Source organism: Lagenorhynchus albirostris, chromosome 11 (genome assembly GCF_949774975.1).
Source record: "Lagenorhynchus albirostris chromosome 11, mLagAlb1.1, whole genome shotgun sequence".
Classification (NCBI taxonomy): Eukaryota; Metazoa; Chordata; class Mammalia; order Artiodactyla; family Delphinidae; genus Lagenorhynchus; species Lagenorhynchus albirostris.
This window is the reverse complement of record NC_083105.1, coordinates 81,700,661-81,719,406: the sequence shown is the minus strand read 5'-3', so window position 1 is coordinate 81,719,406 and position 18,746 is coordinate 81,700,661. Positions and strand designations below refer to the sequence as shown.

Below are 18,746 nucleotides of genomic sequence, written 5' to 3'. Positions count from 1 at the left end.
CCAACTTTATTTAACTTCTGTAATACTTAGTTTTCTTATCTGTAGAGATGTCAAGATCTAACCCAGTATGTCTTAATATGAATTATATTAAATAATTAATATATACATGTAAGTATTAAAGTACCTGGTATATAGTAAGTATTCAGTTTGGGAGATTGTTACTATTATTATCTTGGAATTTATATTTAGTTGTGCAGAGTTTGGATCCTAAAGCTAGAATATGTAGAAAACTAGAGTTTTGTTTGGCTTGTTGCTGAAGCCCAGCACTGCATTGTATCTGTACAGGATTGGTAGGAAGCCATGCCCTTCACAGAATATGTGACTTTCCCTTACCAAAGACTATTTAGAACAGCAGTAAGTATAAATGTGCATTATCCTGTAGTTTAGGATTTCCTAACCTTTTTCATGTCACTGCACACACAAAAATTCTCTGCTGAGATAAATAAAGGAGGGAGGATGCTTGTGGCTGCCCCTGCTGCACCAGGCTCACGTGGCACCTGGGTGCTCAGGGAATCAATATCATGGCATACCTATGAACACACCTTGGCAAACCAATGTAGAATTGTATATGTCAAATATAAGGGGAAGATAAAAAATGTTGAAAATTGTTAGTGGATTTACTTTGGTTATCTCCTCTGATTAAGCATCTATTTCAAGTCAGTTAAAATCTAGAAACACCTAGGTGAAACATAATTTTTTAAACAGTTAGGTCTCTTAATTCTTGTCTTCTAACAGTTCAGAATGAGATGGAGTGACTGTTTTACTTAATGCTTTATAAAATGTGTTGACCTCTTAAGTTTATTTCACTTGTAAGTTAGAATTATGAAGAAACTATGACATTGTCTTGAACATTTAAAGCATTGGCAGGAGTAGATAGGCCGGTGATATATTTAATTTCGGACATTTTTTTTTAAGGGGCTGACATCTATTCCTTCTTCATATATTACAGTAAGAATTAGGTATGGTGGGGTAATTTTGTCAGTTATTTTTTTTAAATGTACAAATTCAGAGTTTGGCTGTTAGGAGTTATTTGCAACAGGGCTCTGGGGGCGGGGCATAACAGGAAGTTACTTCATATTATCCCTGACCCCCTGCCAAGCGAAAGCCTCCCTACCGGCTAAAAAGAGGGTGCAGAGCAGATTCTCAACCAGATACGATGTTTCTAGAATGTAAGTTGGAACATTGTCCTCCGCCATATATTCAGTATAGGGAGGTGGGGCAGACGTAGGGGAGCTGCGAGTACAGAGACCCCACTTTGGCTCAGGAATCTGGGATCTGAGGAAGCACCCTACATCAGTTTGTTTCTCTTAAAGGAAAGCGTACACAGTTTAAAGGATTAAAGAGGGTTTCTTCTTCTTGTGGGTCTCTGTGGTGGAGGAGCTCCTTTCCTGGGCTTCAGTGATCCGAATGGGGTTTGCTGAGTCGGTGGCCTCCGCAGTGGCTTGTTTGCCTTTGGTGGGGATCCTCTTTATCCTTTGAGGGACAAATTTCTAGTGCTTTTCTATTTTCGTGGGCTTTTGGAGCGGGAGTGGGGATGGGAGGGTGGCATGGCTGGAGACTGTTTGCCTCCTTCTTGGTGCTCACTTGGCTCTGAGGAGCCTTGGAGCTCTGTCTGCTCAAGCTGTGGTCTGTTTCAAGAGGAGTTTTCAGAGTTAAAATATTATTTCTGACAGCCTTACAAATCTGCCTCACTTTTAATACTTTAAAAACTTTATAATTTAGAAGGGTTTACCACCTTCCAAAGTTGTAAGACTAGTGGATCATTCCATAATAGCCTGTGGCTCAGAATATTGTTATGTGTTAATTTGGAAAGAATGTGGCTGCTATTCAGCACTTCTCTGAACCAGGGCATATTACATATTAGCTGTGTTGCTTGATTTTTTTCAGAGTGTTACATCTTCATTTAAATCATAAATCTGAATTATATTAATCTAAAACCTACCAGTGTTCCCTAAAATAACATGGTAATAATTTTTGTAAGAAAAAGTAAGTAGTAATGAAAATTGTTTCCATTATAGGAACAGAAAATAAAGATAATAAGACAAAATTCCAGAATTTATCAAGTCATTATGACTAAAACTCACATAAACTTTATATTTTAAATTTATTGTAATAATTGGTCTTCCCTGTCATTCCCAGAGGCATGTTACAGAGGTAAATACAGTCTCCTTTCAACTCTCATATTTGGAACCTCAGAAATTTGAAATGTTTTGATGAGTTAGAGTTTAGGGACTGGAAAGTTGCAGGGAGTGAGTTTTCTACATCTTTTGGGAAGCAGTATTGCTTTGTAAGTGCAATTTGCAGGGCAGATAAAGTGTAAATTATGTGGGTAGAATTAGTGAGTGGTAACGAGGTGCTCATGTGACAGAGTGTGCAGCCCAAAGCTGCTGGTGCAGGTGGACAGCAGTGCTGGATAAGGGAGGTCAGGCAAGGTGTACACACAGAGTGTGGACCAGACTTCGAGTCATAATTTTCAGAACTCAGAACTTGTTTTTTCCTTTCAGAAAACTGAAGAATGGGAGAAAAAGAAGACTGAAGCAGACATGGAAGAGTATGTATGGAAAGATAGCTCCTCAGAAAAAAACATCCTGGAAACCCTTCTCCAAATTAAAGCTGCTGAGAAAGATCTGGAATTAAGTAAAGAAGAGCTCCTTGGTACTGAAGAAGTTGAAGAGTACAGAAAGTCTGTTGTTAGTCTTAAGAATGAGGGGGACAATGAAAATACCCTTTCTCAGTACAAAGAATCAGTGAAGAGACTATTAAATTTGACATGAATTATATAGAAAAATTGCCTTGATTTATTAATTTTATGATATATATGTAATCCTTATCTAATTTGATATACAGTTGAAGATGTTAAAAAAACCATTGTTTTATTACATCAGAGTTAAAATTATTCCTTTCATCCTAATGTGCAAAGGCAGTATTCAGAAGTTTTCTTACTTATGCACTGGGGCAATCAGACTAATTCGATCTCTGTGATTTCTTCTGGTTCTAAAGTGTTTGGATTTTATTTCTACCATAACAACGTTAGTATTCATATATATACAATGTTGTTGTTTTGTCACCTGCTCCATTTCTTTCCCTACAGATTAGTACTTTTTGGTTGCTTTTGAATAATGATTTTGGTTATTTGGGAAGCTAGGCCCAGAACCCAGTCCCCTGACTGAAGTTCAGTGTTTTGTCTACATAACTGCTATCTGCCTAGTGAGTTTTTGCACATGCTGATTCTGATTAGAAGCAGGTCCTCAGCAGTATTTTCTAACCTAAAAGTTTGTTCCATTCCTCTATTTGGGGGTCACTTTATGTTGATTCAATTCTGTTTAGCATCCTGGTTTCCATTTTCTTTGGCTCATTTCTCCAAGCCTAAGCTTGCAGAAAAGTGGAAATGGAGATTAGCTGGTATTCATCTCTCTGGATGCCCCAGCTAGAACTTCCACAGCTCAGGAAAGAGATGAGGTAAAAAGACCTTGAATTTAATTGGAGTAAATGACAAAATAACTGCCCTAAGAAACATTTCATTCAATTTAGCTGTCAATTCAGTACTTTTAAGTATATCTGTAAGTCATTTCTTACCACTTAAAGTTGTCGACAAGTGATTAATTTAAAGTTGAAATAAAGGAATTATGGAGGCTGTTATTTGCCTAAAACTTATTTTGCTTGACAGAATTTGAGAACATAAAATGCCAAAATGAATTTCAGAACAATTGCTCAAAAGATTTATATAAATTGAAGATATGATTTAGTATTAGCAAGGCCAAGAGTCCGTAGGTTATAAAGGACAACAATAGGGCCTTGAGTTCCATCCATTCCACTGGATGGAAATAGCGAATAAAAAAGTAGATACAACTGAATTTCTAGATCAGGTTTAAAGCATACATAAGTGTATTGAAGTGTTACATTTCTTAGAGAGTCAGAGTTGAGGAAAACTCAGGTGTGGAAACAGGATTGAAGAAGAACACATTTGAAAACAGTAGAAGCTGAGGAGAGGTTGTCATTTGGGAACAAGTAAAGAGGTGGTAGATTAGGGTCCTCAGTCCTGTAGTAATAATACAGTGAAGATGGAAGCAGATGGAGTAATGATATGTAATAAAGAATTTGACCTTGCTCAAAGAGAATCTGGCCTCTCCCGTCAGCTTCTGGGAGGTAATCTGTCATACCTCATAGAAGTGTCTTTGGTTAGGGCAGGAGTCAGTCACAATGGATTTTAGGTGGGGCTCGCTACACCTGATAGTCCTAGGCATGCCAGGAAAACCAACCATGTGTTTAGGGTTGGGGAGCTTTGAGTTTCTTGGTAAGTCCACCCAGCAGCTGAGATCAACTGCCCAGGTAATTGACCAGTCATACCAATGTAATGGAGCCTCAATAAAAATTTAGAACACTGAGGCTCCGGTAGGTTTCCCTGGTTGGTGATACTCTAGACATACTGTCACACATTGGTACTGGGAGAGTAATGCATCCTTCTTCCACGGGGAGAGGACACCAAAACCTGTGAGTTCGGAACACTCCTGAACTTCATCCTTGGTGCTTCTTCCCTTGGCTGATTTTAATCTACATCTTTTCCCTGTAATAAACCGTAACTGTGAGTATAATAGCTTTCATTGGGTTCTGTGAATTCCTCTAGTGAATTATTGAACCCGAGAGTGGTTTGGGGACTCCCCATCCCCCGAACTTATAGTTGGTGTCACAAGTAAGGGTGGTCTTGTAGAAGACTGTGCCCTTTTAACCTTTGCAGTTTGGCTAACTCCGAGCAAAGACTTGAAGACTCTAAGGCTGTGTCATTGACACCTAATGGCAAAATCTTAGAGCTGTAAGATTAATACAAAACTGCCTCAAAAGGGTAACCGTTGCTGTCATTGTAATGTTAGCAATAATTAAACAGCATTTTTTGTCATTATTTAGACTCTTGTCCTTAAGCTCTAATTGATCTAATGTATACAATGAACATCATATTCATCCTTACAATGAGGATTCTAGGGGACACTTTTTGCTGTACTGATGATATGCGATCACTTCTGACTTCAAACTCGTAAATTTCATAGCTCAGAAGGTGCTTAAACACATAGGCAACTAAGAAATAGAACAAACCTGTTTTCTTAATTGTAGGGAGCTTTAGTTTTTTTCTTTGCATATTTTCTTTCCAAAATTGGTAAATGTGTCATAATACTGGACTATTACAGATTTTTTTCCCCAAAGGTCTGGCTGTTTCAGTGCTGGAAAAATTTCGATATCATGGTTATTTCCTAAATGGTGGTAACAACCTTAGCCTTAGTTGTTGACTAGGCCCTGTGATCTTTGTTTCTTAATGTTTTAAATTCTATTCAGAAGTTCTCTTTGGTCCCTTTGGCTTCTAGGCCCAGTCGTTTTTGTCTTGGCTGACTGTTCAGGTCACCTCTACAGTCTAAGTTTACTCAGTTTATCTGATGATCAAAGTTAGGGGCTGAAGAAGAGAAGGAGTGTGTTTGTTTTCTTACAAATGTAAAGATGTTTTTCCCAAATTATGGTCATTTCTATAAAACAGTTATCAATTTTAGGGAACAAATAAAATTCTGAGAAATCTCAAGGAAGAAAAAACTTCTTTTTTTGGTAGCCCTAGTTGGAAAACCTTCAGTTTGTATATATTTGAAAGAAAATTAAATAACCTTTTAAAAGAATGTATATACAAATAATTTTTAAAGACAGCTTCTTGAATAACTTAAATATTTTAAGGTAATTTAAATCTTGATATCCCCCCCAAATTGCCTGAGTTTTTTTCCCTAATATATTAAGAAAGAAATTGATAACATTTATGATATGTAATATGAATAGCAAATTAATGTAAATCGATTATATTTTAAAAATTCAGACTTATTTGTGGTTAATATTCTGAGGGAAGAGTGCTATTTTATTAATCTTATAATAGGATTTCCTCTTTATTCATTATGCTTGAATGGCTGTCTTTCAATGTCCTCACATTAAAAAATATTTTCAGAGATGAGATTAAGGGCCTAAAGTTTAAGATCATTAGAGACTTGAATTACAGTTTTCTACACTTAAGAGTCAGAGTATAAGATTTAGGGGTGAATCTGGTGTAAGTGAACAGAGCTTGAAATACCTAGAGCTAATATTTGCACCTGGGAAAACAACTTATACAACTGAGGGACATAAACTAAAAAACTCCCAAGATTTATTCAACAGAAGTCAACAGAAAACTCAAAGATCTTAGTGCCATAATTATTGAGAGGCATGTCAGTTTTTAAGAAGCTGATCAATTAAGACTGAGAAAGATTAATCAATTGAACATAAAAAATTATATAAAAATCAGGAAACTTTTGCTCATGGGTTAGTAACTGTAATCGTTTATAGTGCTTTTCTGCTCAAGCCACTAAAAGATTTCATTAAAATATGTGACAATAATATGACCTTGACAGGAACCAAATATGATGTTATGGTGTTTTCCTCCCTGTATCTTTTTTCCATACTCATTGAGAAAATGGAGGCTTGTAGTCCAACAGTGATTTTGAGCATGGACTTTTGAACCATGTTGCCTATTAAGTCAGGCTTTGCTACATACTAGCTATGTGACTTTAGGCAAGATACTTAGCCTCTCTTTCCTCAGTTTCCTCATCTGTAAAATGTGATAAGAACAGTGTAATAGTTAACAGTAGTATACTTATCTCACAGAGTTCAAGGAATCAACAAGTTAAGACATGTACAGCACTTAAAACTATCTCTTACATGGTGCTGAATAACTGCAGAGATTAGAATTTTCGAACTTCAGCAAAAGGTACACTATTCAAAAAATGGAAATAATCAAAAAGACAATTATGTTTATCAAACATTGGCATTCTTTAGAGATTGGTAAGAATGGGTATCTGTGCTTTTTATTTTTTTTAACCAAACTGCCCTCGTCTTACAGAAAACTACAAATGATACTCTTAAAAGCTTACAATGCTCACATCTTTTACCATTAAGAGCGCTCCTTCAGAATGGTACATTTTTTAATTTGCTTGGATCCTGACTTTCTCTGTCCTAGTTTATACTGGCCCTGGTGCTTTCGACAGCATCCAGATGCCAGGATGACTACACAACAGCAGAGGAAGGTGACAGAGGTGCAGAGGACCACAGGAACCAACCACGTCTTGGAAGTCACAGGTGCCCCATCAGGTGTTGTGTCTTCATTCTCAGATGTACGGTTTCTGCTGTTGTACCCTTTGGTTTTGTTCAGTACTTGTTTGCTACTGTTGAGTTGGGATGGAAAAGGCACATGAGAAAGTTTTGTGTCTGTCGGCACAAAGAAAGGAGAAATAGTCTTGTTATCTGGATTGCTGATGAACTTGGTACTGGCTGACACCATATTTACGTTTGTGGTAATGGAGTCATTCAGAGAAATGAATCTTGCCCAAGAGTCTGTGGTTAATTCCTTGGAATACCTAGTAGTATTTGTGGTTGCAAACAAATCTTGATATGTGGTTGAAGATGGAGCCTCTACTGATGGTAGCATTTGGTTTATCATGGTCGTTTGTTGTTTATCTAAATACATAGCTTTTAGAATCCTTAGTCTCTCCCGTATGTTAGATGAATAACGGGTGTTTAGATATGTGGGCAGTGATTGTTCAAAAACCAGCAAATCTGGATCTACACCTGAAATATAAATAAGGCATCATTTAAATTTTATTTTTAATTTAGAAGACAGGACCTTAAAGTACAGTTTGGAGAAGTCTTGGATTTTGCCACTATAAGTTATTGAACTAAGCTAATTTCAAGTTCCACCTAATTTCAAGTTTCAGCCTACTTCTGAAAGGCTTAGAAGCATACTAGCCATGTTTGAATTTTTCTTAACTTTCTAAGACACTTTCTGTTGCAAACGAACTTGGCTACATCACATCGTGGAGAAAACTGCCAGGGCTTTTGCGCAACAATAGCAGTATTGGGCAAGAGCTGCAGAAACAGTAACCATTTGATATGTATGACAATTAAAGTCAAACAAAATGGGGCCTGAGAAGTGTAACTATTCAAAATTATTAGCAGAGCCCTAAATCTCATCCCTTCCCAGTGCCTGAGGGTCCAGTGCCTGAGGGCCTTCAGGGTTCTCTCTCTTCTTGTAAAACTCCTGTCCCTCTGGCTTCAAAAACTCTCAGCAGCTTTACAATTGTCACACTGTTTCCCTTTCAGTCTCTCTTGAGCGTGCTCTCACTCTCAACACACCATCACCTACTCCCTTCCTTTCCTTTCTGACTTTGTTTTGTGCCTTCTGTCATTTTGTTTTCATCCTCACTATTCTGCCAATTCTGCTTCTGGGGTGATCAGTACTTTCCCTATTTCCTGATCACTGTATCTCATTGCTTTGGCTTCTCTCTTGTTCTTGATACTGATGGCCACCTCTCCTTGCATTCTTCTCCCGTGACTCCCTGGACCCCAGATTCCTTTGGCACTTTATCTCAGACTGCCTGCCTCTCGCTTTTCCCTTCCTTTGTGCTGGTTCTCTCCTTGGTCCTCACTGATTGTCCGATAATCTTTAGTCTTTAGTCCTTGGTTTTCTGCTGTATTTCTCGTCATCCCATACCAACCACCCTCCCACCCCCGGTCACCAAAAGATTATCTTCATCAACTGTCACCACTACATTGATGGCCCTGAAATCCACATCCCCAATTTTTTCCTCTTTCTTGAGCTCTGATCTCAGTTCTCCTGTGCTCTACTGGAGGTTCCCACCTAAACATCTCACATCACCGCTGGCATTCTCAAAACCATCATCTGGTCTACCTCTTTGTCTTTTTCAGCAGCATCATCATTCTTCTGTCACCCATGCTGGACTCTGCACTGCAACGGGATTTTTGAATCCTCAGTTCTCTTCTTCTTTATCCAAAAAGCAACTAAGTGCTATCCAAGCCCTTCCCAATATGCTAGCAACCATCCCTCCTCTTCGCTGCAACTACAGTCACCTTGTCCAGATATAACATTACCCTGACTGCATTTTCTAATCTGCATCCTACACATAATTTTCCTGGGCTAAGATAACCAGACATCACTTTAATGATAGTGCTTTCTCATGAAATACCTTTGCTGGTCCCATATTTCTGACAAAGTCAAACCAAAACTCTCCTCTGTCCTTTTGTTACCTGGCCTACCCTATCCTGCCCATATTTCCATTGCAGCCCCAAATGTGCCCCTATTGGAGCCACACCAGTGTTTGTGCTTTCCTGGGGTGTGATACGGAGCTCCTTATCTTGCCTCTACCTGGCCTCTTCCATGAAGCCTCCTCTGAATAATTGAGCTTTCTTTAGTCTCCCCTTCTTGTGAGCCTTTGTACTTGGGGCAGTATCACACATTTTTGTATTTAATTGTACATCTTACACTAATTTTAAGACTTGTTGCATCAACTAGATTAGAAGGAGCTCGAGGGCAGAGATATGGCTGTAATCTCCTGCAGTGTGGAGCACAGCATGGAGCATTATGTGTTCAATAAGTACAGACTGATCAAAAAATTCACCTCCTTTGTATCGTGTTGGCAAAAATCTATTCTTCGATGTTTACTGATTTGTACCCTGAGATTATATACACGGGAAAGGACACTTAAATATGTATTTTTCTAAAGGAAAATGCAGTCGTTATCTTGGGACCAATGCTATGCTAATGTGTGGCTGTAAGTGCATTTCCCCATCCCTGACATCCATCTTTGTAGAATCCTTGTATACAGCATCAGCGAACCTCAAAACTGACATTTAGCATTTTCTTTATTTCCTAGTGGTATCCTTAACCACTACAGTAGAAATACCTATTTTGGTTCTTGCTGAAGGCTCTTGGAATAAATGAAATACAATGCTCTTGTTCAGTCACATATGATTTGTATCTGGGATGAACTCATCCTTGCTGAACATGCCAAATGAATGGGAATTTCCTTTTAGTTTTCTGCCCTGGAAGTCCCAAACTTTTCCAGACAGACTTCACTGGGAAATAATGATTTAGATTCATACATGGCTACTGCCCACCAATTTCTAGGTTTTATGCCTCTACTAAAATATCACTGTCATTCTTCAAAATACATACAAAGGACATAAATCATTACCGTCTGTTATGTTGTATAAAATGGCGCTGGTTCCGGGCTCCAATATGCAGCTCTCCAGGGTTGGGCAGTGAATATGGAGGCAGTTGACATCGCCATGAATAGGGTCATGGAAGAAGACAGCCAAGTTACAGAAAACTGAAAAGGAAGCAGGCAAAGTACATCTGCAGATGGTCTTGATTTCTGCAGCTTGATGAGCTCTGAGTAGCTTACATTTCTTTCAAGAGCACTGGATTAACAGTACGTGGCAGGGCTATGTTCAGACATCTTACAGAACATTATGAACTATCGCAAATGCTTCTGTGAATATGGGAAAATGCCTCTTCAAAAAATAGCTGCAAGAGGGAAGAGATGGGAACATATGTATATGTATAACTGATTCACTTTGTTATAAAGCAGAAACTAACACACCATTGTAAAGCAATTATACTCTAGTAGAGATGTAAAAAAAAAAAAATAGCTACCAATATTCTCAGTAATCTTTCACACACCCCATGCTACACAGATTACCTGGAATCATTTCCCAGTCCCAGTATTTTATGTTCAGGAAAATCCAATTGGCTACAAAAACCTCTGGGGATTTATATAGATCAGATTTCTAGATGTGCTAGCCCCATGCTGCAAAGCCACGTCCAGTGAAAAGCTGATCGGTGTCATTCAGAGAGGAAGGGAGTAGACAGACAAGGTGGTTAGCATTTGGGATTCTAGTGGGGAGGGGCTCCTCACTTGCTCTTGCCGGCTCCCCTTTTCTAAGTAGATTTGCTCCATAAAAGATACCGTGTTATTTCTGGAAGGTCAGATTTGTTGAATGCAAATCTTCAGTCTGTCCTCCTTTAAGTGCAGCACAGATTTTCCTCCTGCTGTAGTGTAGTAGGAACCATGTGATGGGAAATATTCATTGGCCCAAAGGTATCAGCTTCTTTAATAAAATGAGATTACGGAGGGAGAGTGTACGATTACCAGACCTCCGAGTGTGCCTACAGCTGCTGTGGAATTGCTGGCAGAACCTGCTCTGCTTCTGTGTAAGGTTAACTGCGGGGGTTACGTCTCCCCTATTACTTCTGGGACACCCCGTGTTTCTACACTCTATTTTTCCAGAAGGAGACAGAATAGGACAAAAGTCAATTAATAATACATTGCTAATACATTATAGATTACAAATACATTCCCTGAGGACTGTGCTGTAAAGTTTAAGGAAAAGGAAGAAAGAATATTCAAATTTAGACATCTAAATTTCTGATAAAGTAGTGGATGCTGTAGGGAGCAATTTTTCAAGCTCTTTTACATTCTTCATGCATATTTCAGAGTCCCAGTTCTGAGTAGGTTAGCTATTGCAGGATTGTGCATTTTAAAGTTCTGGCTTCTAGGTAAAAACTGGGATGTGTGTTCATGCCTTTTCTTCTTCTGGAGAAAGAAAGCCACAACTTGGAAGCTACAGAGGCTCTAAAATCCTGGAATTCTACTGGATGCTTTTAGTATCCCCAAAAGTCCAGAGGCCACAGCTTCCCTGGTGTGGAGAGTCAGGTAAATTCATGCCACGGGAAAATGCTGAAAAGGTATCACCCCTCCCTCATCTCTTCTCAGTGAAGGCTTCTGGGGTTATAAGCACCTGAAAGCAGAATATCTAGATTTGCTACCTTTTCCAAAATTTCCCTTTTATAAATTAATTGCTCTCTTCTGTGCCTGATTAACTTTTGAGGGCTAAGCCTGTGACAACTTCTCACACTGTGGTCTCTTGACAGTCGGTTTAGACTCTCCAAGGAGCTCCAATTTGCATCCCAGAAATCTTACATGGATAATTGGATAGGAGGCATTGGCAATTAGAGTCAGTAAGAAATCACGGGAAGAAAATGTGGAACAACAAGAGAATTATTTTAAAGTGCTGTGTTGCTTTTGTTGTTTCTTTCCAAGTAGCTTTCAAATCTTGGAAAAATGAAAAATAAATGAAGTCTTTAATCAAATGTAACTTGAAATTCTGCAACAATGAAATGTTTTCCTAGTTATAGGCCTTGATTATATTATATGAATGATATTTAACCCTGAATCCAGATTTCAGACAAAAAAAAAAATTCTGTTAGGATATTTTGAAAACTAACTTTCTCTCTCTCTCATTCTCTCTCTCTCTTTCACGCTCTCTCTCTCTCTCCCTCCTTTCCTTTCCTTTCCTCTTTTTCTAGTTGACATATATTTCCCTATTTCTTTCAAAACATGAATCACAATCTAAATTCCTGTTCAATACATCCCCACACTTGGTCAACCCAAGCAAGCACATTTCAAAAGTGTGATACGACACCAATATCACCAAAAGAACCTTGAAAAGGAAATATTTTTGAAATCATATATGCTATATTCTGGGCTATAGAAATATTGTTAGCCAGCCCTCAAGGCAATATTTTCATTTAGCACTTTAGTGAAGAGAAGAGGTTCTCTGTTACCTGTAGGTTCATAGCCTCCCGGGTCATTACTAGATTTGTAAATGGAGCCTGCACTGGCCCCAGCTGCAAAATCAGTCTCAGTGTCTCTCCCTCTCTGCCTCATCCCAGGGCATCTTCTCTAGTCCCCATCAACTGTTCACTGCACCCTCTGCCTAAGGGTCCTTTCTTAGGTCCTCATTTTGCAAGTTTCCCCTGATTTTTGCTCAGGTCTATCATCGACACTTACCATCCTTCCTAAGACAGCAGCTCCGACTGCACTTCTGACCAGTGCTTTCGGAATAATACTTCAAGAACTGGGCCCCCAGCTTCTGAGACTCCTCCAGGTCAATTAGGAGACCTGGGAAGCGTCGGATCCAGCAGTCTCTGTAAAACACAGTGGGTGAGCAGAGAGAGTCTGAGGTCCACCCCATGCTTAAGAGCAAAATCACGTCTGCTGCCACGACCACCACATGCATTTCCCTGGGATGAAGACTCGGCAATAAGTCTGATGACCAGACAGACGCTGAAGCTGACCATCAGGGTTTAGAATGGTTTCTGGAACTTCAGGACTGTTGCTAAGGGAGAAGGCTCCCTTGGAACTCTGTGAAGGGTCACTTTCTAGAAAAATGAAGCGGCTCTTTGACTGCACGTCGATTTTTCTTTTGTTTCTTCCCAGTTGCACCCCAGGTGAACATTTGACTTGCTGCTGTTAATGCTGAACACTTTCCAGGCCATTTCAATACCCTGTCCTTTAGCCTTTGGAAGACGTAGATTCTTTCCTCTGCTTTTATTCTTTCTGTGAAAGTGAAGTCACAGACACCTTTTACTAAGTAAATATAAAGGCAAGTTGAAAGCCAAGAGTGTTTCTGAGGAAAACAATAGTTTAGTCACTTGATGTCAGATAAAGGAAGGATCCATTTCACCAGGAACAAGACATCATTTTGTCAGGACACTTCTATAAAGTTTTTTAAGAAACTTGTGACTGCAGGTTTTTTTTTTTCAATTATCTTATTTTCTTTGATTTGAAGTTCTAATTCAGGTTCACTAGAAAACTAGTTTGAGCATGGGTTTAAATTCTTTCTTTTCACCAAAAAAAAAAAAAATCAAAAGTAAATGAAAACTGAAAATGAAATAAAAAATTTAAATTTTGCAGTGATTTTGAAAACACTGAATATGAATCCTGGTCACTTCTTAGTGCCAGGCATTTTTTTGCAAAGGCCAGCTGCAAGCTTTTTAAAAAGAAGATTAAAGATCCAGCCAAAAGAATATCCTTATAATGTAGATGAAGCACAACAGCCATTAAAGTGTATTTTGTTCAATCAAGACTAAAAAGCATAATTGAAAATTGTGATGAAGTTCAAACTGGGGGTTGCCTAATCTGTTTTCTGATATTTATGTTTTCAAGTTACAAAGAAGTCTTTGGGAAGCACACACATAAAGGCATCTCTGAGCAGATGTAGTTACAAGAAATGTGCATTAGGGAAATAGTTTTAAATTTCTACATATTAATAAAGTTACTTCCACTGCAATGCCAAAACATTTGAAAAAAATATTAAAAACAGTGAAAATGGCTTCCTTTGTGAAGACTGTGTGTTCCATATCCCATACATTCCAAGATGAAATTAGTTCAAAGCATGGAACTGTTGCTTTTTTGTATCCATTTTTATACAAAGCATTAGTGGTAATTAGTTTGGGGCATAAAGTACCATACTGCTCTTTTAAAAAAAGAAAAAAAAAAAGATGAAACTTTTTCTCTCTTGTGATCTGTTTCTCTTACACTTTTTTGCACACTCACTCATTTACTTGACACAAAAATGTTAACATTCTTTGAACTTTCATCTCTTCACCTGTCTACTAATAAGTTTAATAATCATATCTTTTGATTTTTAGAAGCATAGTATTAACGATTGATAATAAAGAGGATGACAGTCAAAAGACAGAATAACTTAAAAAAAATTTCACTTTCTTCTGAGCAAAAATTATATCATGGACTAACACCTAACCTTCCATAAGCCACATAAAATGCACTAAAAATAAAAAATATTTTATTCTAATGAACTTCTCTTAGAAAGCAAGTTTCAGTTGCTTACCTGCAAGCAATCTGACTGTTTCATCTGTTCGGAGGAAAGAGGGAAGAAAGGTTTCCTAAAGGCAAAACAGGAGACAGATGAGGAACAAAAGAGTACTCCCTGTTTTACCATGAGGTTCCATAGCTATTTTGATTAGTTCATGCCCTGGGGACATAAACCGGAAAGTCAACTTTCTAACCTTCTAACCTCCACATCTTTCAGTCGCATTAAATGTGGTTTCTTTCCTGTGATATATAATTCCTTGAAGTTCTCATGTTCCCTGCAGGGATAATGGAACAATCCACAGTTGTTTAATCCTTTTGCTGTCAGAGGATATTCAAGGGGAGACCAAAGTTGCATTTTAAAGAATCTACAAGTTCCAATGTAAAAGCAGGCTCTAAAATTTTTGAAATAAATTTTGGGGTGATTGATAAACATTGAGTCTGGAAACAGGTAACTTCTTGGAGCTGGGTATTTTGAAAAGGAGAGATTAAAAACTGAACAGCAGGGACAGAGGGAGGAAACTTCAACCAACTGAGATGTGGAGCAGAAACATCCCCGCATGAGCCTGATTCAGTAGCTCTGGTGTGGGAACCAGAATTCTTATTTTTATAAAAAGTGTCTCAGGTGATTTCCTAAGATGTTTGGAAAACACTGAAATAGGTGACTGAAATAAGGGAAAGTTTTGCCTACATGAAATGCTCAGCCTGAATTAAATAGAATCATTTTAAGAACTGTGCTACTTTAAACTCATTTAAATTGCCGCCTATGCTTTAATGAAAGCAAGATATTTCAGTTTTGCTTATTAAAAAAACAAAAAAGAAATAAAGTTGATTTAGAAGTATTGGAGGTACTAAAAAGTAGAGATAAACAATTTTTAAGTGGTAGTGAAGTAATAGCATAGGTTTCCTAAATTCAAAAGATTAAAAAAAGTCAATATGTCATCCTTGTTTTAAAGATGCTAATTGTAGTATTTACTTAACATTTTCATTTCATCAGTTCATAAAATTGGTGGAAATCATTTTGTAAAATGGGGCCTGAGAAATTGGAATATATCATTAATTATTAAATTGACATGCATTCACTTAAAAAACCCAAACCATACCGAACAGTACAATAAGAAATAATAACCATCCAAGATCTTACAATGTTAACATTTTGGTAAACATCCTTCCAGACATCTCCATTCAAAAAATAGATACTTATATACAATTTTACAAAAATGGATTCACACTGTTTCAGAAACTGTTTTTTAAAAATCCAGTGTAAAATTACATGTTCAGTGTCTCTCAAGAAAGCTCTACATCTAAAATTGTAATAGCTCTATGGTATTTCATTCTACCCATGTACCAAAATTTACTCTGAGCCATAGTTGTAAAAGAGTATTAAAACATTATAATCTACGGAGAGCATTTACAACATGTAATAAACTTTCAATAAATGTTAGCTACTCCTAACATTATACATTGTTTTTCAATTTTTTTATTATTCAAAGCAACACTGTGACAAACATCTTGTACTTTGATTTTTTTCCATTCTAGGTCAAAAGGTATATATACCTTCCATAAAAATTCTTGAAGAAATAGCCTAACTCTGTGTTTGACCATTACTTTAGGGTTTTGTTAAACAAATCATCATGTGTTTGAAGTGAATCATGGTGCCACAAAGGCCACTCTTTATTATTCATTAATCAGTGGATAACTATAAAAGTATACCTCCAGCTATAGACAAGCAACATTTTCATGAAGCTTAAAAATAATTTTTTATTTAAAATAGTTTATCTTGCTTTGACTTTGCATTTCTAGTTTAACAGAAAACTTACTTTGTGAGTTATTAAAATGACTTGATCTTTAAGAGGCTTTCAATTCTAAATGAACTTATGTCAGGGGCCAAAAAGCTTACAGGATCAGTGCCCAGTACTATCAAGCTGACACCCCAGATTACCTGCCCAAGATCTGCTCCGATAATATTACTGTCCGTGAATTGCCTTTCTAGTGCACATGGGTTTTTTTTGGTCTGTTTTTAAAAAGCAAGAAAATACCAGTCTGAGGCATATCTATGATGGCTGGGAAACAAAAGCATCCACTGGTGAAAGATTCTAAAGGGACCAAGGAGAGACTAAGAGCCTGTTCTTCGCTGCCCCACTGAATCTGGCACTGTCGCTGATGGAGGGACAAATAAATCCCAGGTCCAAGACTCTGACACAGGGGGCAACTTCCAGCAAAATTTCCCCAGCTAAATGCCTAATGCTGGACGTGGAACATTAGAGGATGCTAAATTCATGACCACCTACCCCCAAAGAACCTTAGATGTCTCCACTACATGCTCATTGAGAAAAGAAGTGTGAAAGGGCCAGGTGAGAACTGAATTGTATCAGTAAGGATTTAAAGGCCAGGTGAAACAAGGTGAAAGCTAGACGTTTTTCCCAGGATCCAAGAAAATATCTTGAAAGAGGCAAGTCATAGGTCCATCTTTGTTTCCTTCACTTTTCCCAGGGAGGCCAGAACCTACTAGAATTTTTTTGTCTTCAAAATTTTAGTTTCTTGTTCATGATGTATTATAAAGAAAATAAGGGATGACAACACCTCACTGTGAAGCTGTTAGTTACACAGAAAGAAGTGCAAATGTAACCGAACAATGTGTTGAAAGAATTTCATGTTTTACGACATGACTTTCTCCTCTGTTTTTTAACCCTTCCCCTTCCTAACATAAAATGTTAATTAGCTTTGTAGGAGGTATCTTTTGTTTGAAATACCCGGCAATGTACTTACGAAGAAGTTACTATTTAACAACTTGTCATTCATGAAGAAAGCTAAAACTTGTTAAAAAAAAAAAAAGTCCAAATACATATTCTCTCCCCAAGTAGAGGACTACTATTTGGTTCTCAGTCTCTGGTCTGAGAAAGTTTCCAAGCGGTTTTTGGTTAAGATAAGGGTGAACACACACACACACACACACACACACACACACACACACACACACACACACACACACACACACACACACACACACACACACACACACATTGCTCCCTCCCAATACTATCCCTTCTTCTACTCAAAGGTAACCTAACAATTACCGCCTACTCCCCCTTTTGAGGATTAATTCATAGCTCATGAGCAGCACAAGATCCTTATTATTTGGGGTGAGGTTTCTATTTGCAATGTTCGGTGTAAGAAGATGGGGAAGAAGTATCCTTCCTTATGAAGTCCTCAGACTGCAGGGGCAGGGGTAAGGGAAGGGTAAGAGGGTGGCGAGAAGAGCCACCTCTGAAGGCAAATATGCGTAAAAGCGGCCAGACCTTTTGCTCAGAGGTAACATTCCGTGATGGCTAGTCCAACCAAACTGAAATTGGGAATGCAATGGCTGTTAGAAAATATTTAAAAGGCACGTGATCTAACTTTATTTAGTTGAGTTGTACTTCTTTCTTTTAATAGCATAAAGAGAACAGGCCCCAGCAGCAAATACAAGCTCCTCTGCTTCCCAGCCCTTTCTATCGGGCGCACCCCGTGCGCCGAGACCTGCAGAACCTGCTACCATCTGGCTGGCCCTTCTTCCTGCAAGATGGCTCCTACGCGATGACCATTCCGAAGAATCAGCTCGAGGTGCCACCTACACGCTCAGAGACGGCCCGTGTGCCTCGGCCCCCCCGGGACACGATGCCGGACTCGACAGGACTGGCGATCCCCGATGTGATGTCTTTTTGACTCCCGGACCCCGACTTATTTCATCCCTTTCCTCCCACGCCCGTTTCTTTTCCTTATCCCTTCCCGCTGGTAAGGCGCCTTGGAAGAAAAGGCAACCGGCTTCATCCCGCCTCCCGCGCGCCCGGAGCATAGCCGCAGATCCGGCGGGCGGCAGGGTCTCGGCGCCCGGCGCGCGGGGGCGGCCGCGGGGACGCGCCTTCCCGAGGCCCGCCGCCGAGGCCTGCCACCTCCTACCCTCCGCGAAAGCCGGAGCCGGGCGGCGGGGGTCCTGCGGGCGGAAGTGAGAAGCCAGGCGTGGGAGGAGGCTGCCTGCTGGGGGGCTGGGATCCCCTCCCGGCCGACGGCCCGGGACGACCCGAGCGGGGAGCTATCGCCGCCCGGGCCTTTTTTGGCGCGGACGGAGGCCGGAGGGGCTGAGCCGCCGGTCCCGGGGGGCGAGGCCGAGCCACCAACCCCCGGGACCGGGAGGAGGGGCCGCCTTGGTCCGGAGAGGCTGGGCGGGCGCGGGCGGGC

At 39.3% G+C, this 18,746-nt stretch overlaps 2 protein-coding genes across 8 annotated transcripts in view; one reads left to right on the top strand and one right to left on the bottom strand.

The window, feature by feature from the left end:
• The window catches only part of MRPS35 (mitochondrial ribosomal protein S35), a 43,404-nt gene extending 38,507 nt beyond the window's left edge, over positions 1–4,897 (top strand). The window contains exon 8 of the mRNA XM_060166662.1: positions 2,505–4,897. Within this exon, the coding sequence (XP_060022645.1) occupies positions 2,505–2,774 (270 nt within the window). The 3' untranslated portion in view covers positions 2,775–4,897. The remainder of the gene's footprint in view (positions 1–2,504) is intronic.
• Positions 4,898–5,867: 970 nt separating this feature from the next.
• MANSC4 (MANSC domain containing 4) lies at positions 5,868–18,716 on the bottom strand. 7 transcript variants are annotated; one of them, XM_060166661.1, is made up of 5 exons: positions 18,143–18,716; positions 14,548–14,602; positions 12,705–13,253; positions 10,047–10,181; positions 5,868–7,263 (listed from the first exon to the last, which is right to left on the bottom strand). In XM_060166661.1, the coding sequence occupies exons 3-5, from the start codon at positions 12,931–12,933 to the stop codon at positions 6,950–6,952; spliced, it is 678 nt and encodes a 225-aa protein (XP_060022644.1). In that variant the 5' UTR covers positions 12,934–13,253; positions 14,548–14,602; positions 18,143–18,716; the 3' UTR covers positions 5,868–6,949. The 7 variants fall into 7 exon arrangements, with proteins under 7 accessions (XP_060022644.1, XP_060022640.1, XP_060022637.1 ...); XM_060166657.1 differs by having other exon boundaries at positions 5,875–7,623; positions 18,033–18,711; XM_060166654.1 differs by having other exon boundaries at positions 5,875–7,623; positions 18,143–18,711.
• Between the last annotated feature and the right edge of the window lie 30 nt (positions 18,717–18,746).

Excerpts from the sequence above, each read along its gene's own strand:
- MANSC4 (XM_060166657.1), bottom strand. The coding sequence starts at position 12,933 with ATGCATGTGGTGGTCGTGGCAGCAGACGTGATTTTGCTCTTAAGCATG. Across the intron at positions 10,182-12,704 it reads CTGCTGTCTTAGGAAGGATG|TTTTCTGTAACTTGGCTGTC; the intron begins GTAAGTGTCGAT and ends CTTCCTTTTCAG. Across the intron at positions 7,624-10,046 it reads TTTATACAACATAACAGACG|GTGTAGATCCAGATTTGCTG; the intron begins GTAATGATTTAT and ends TTTATATTTCAG.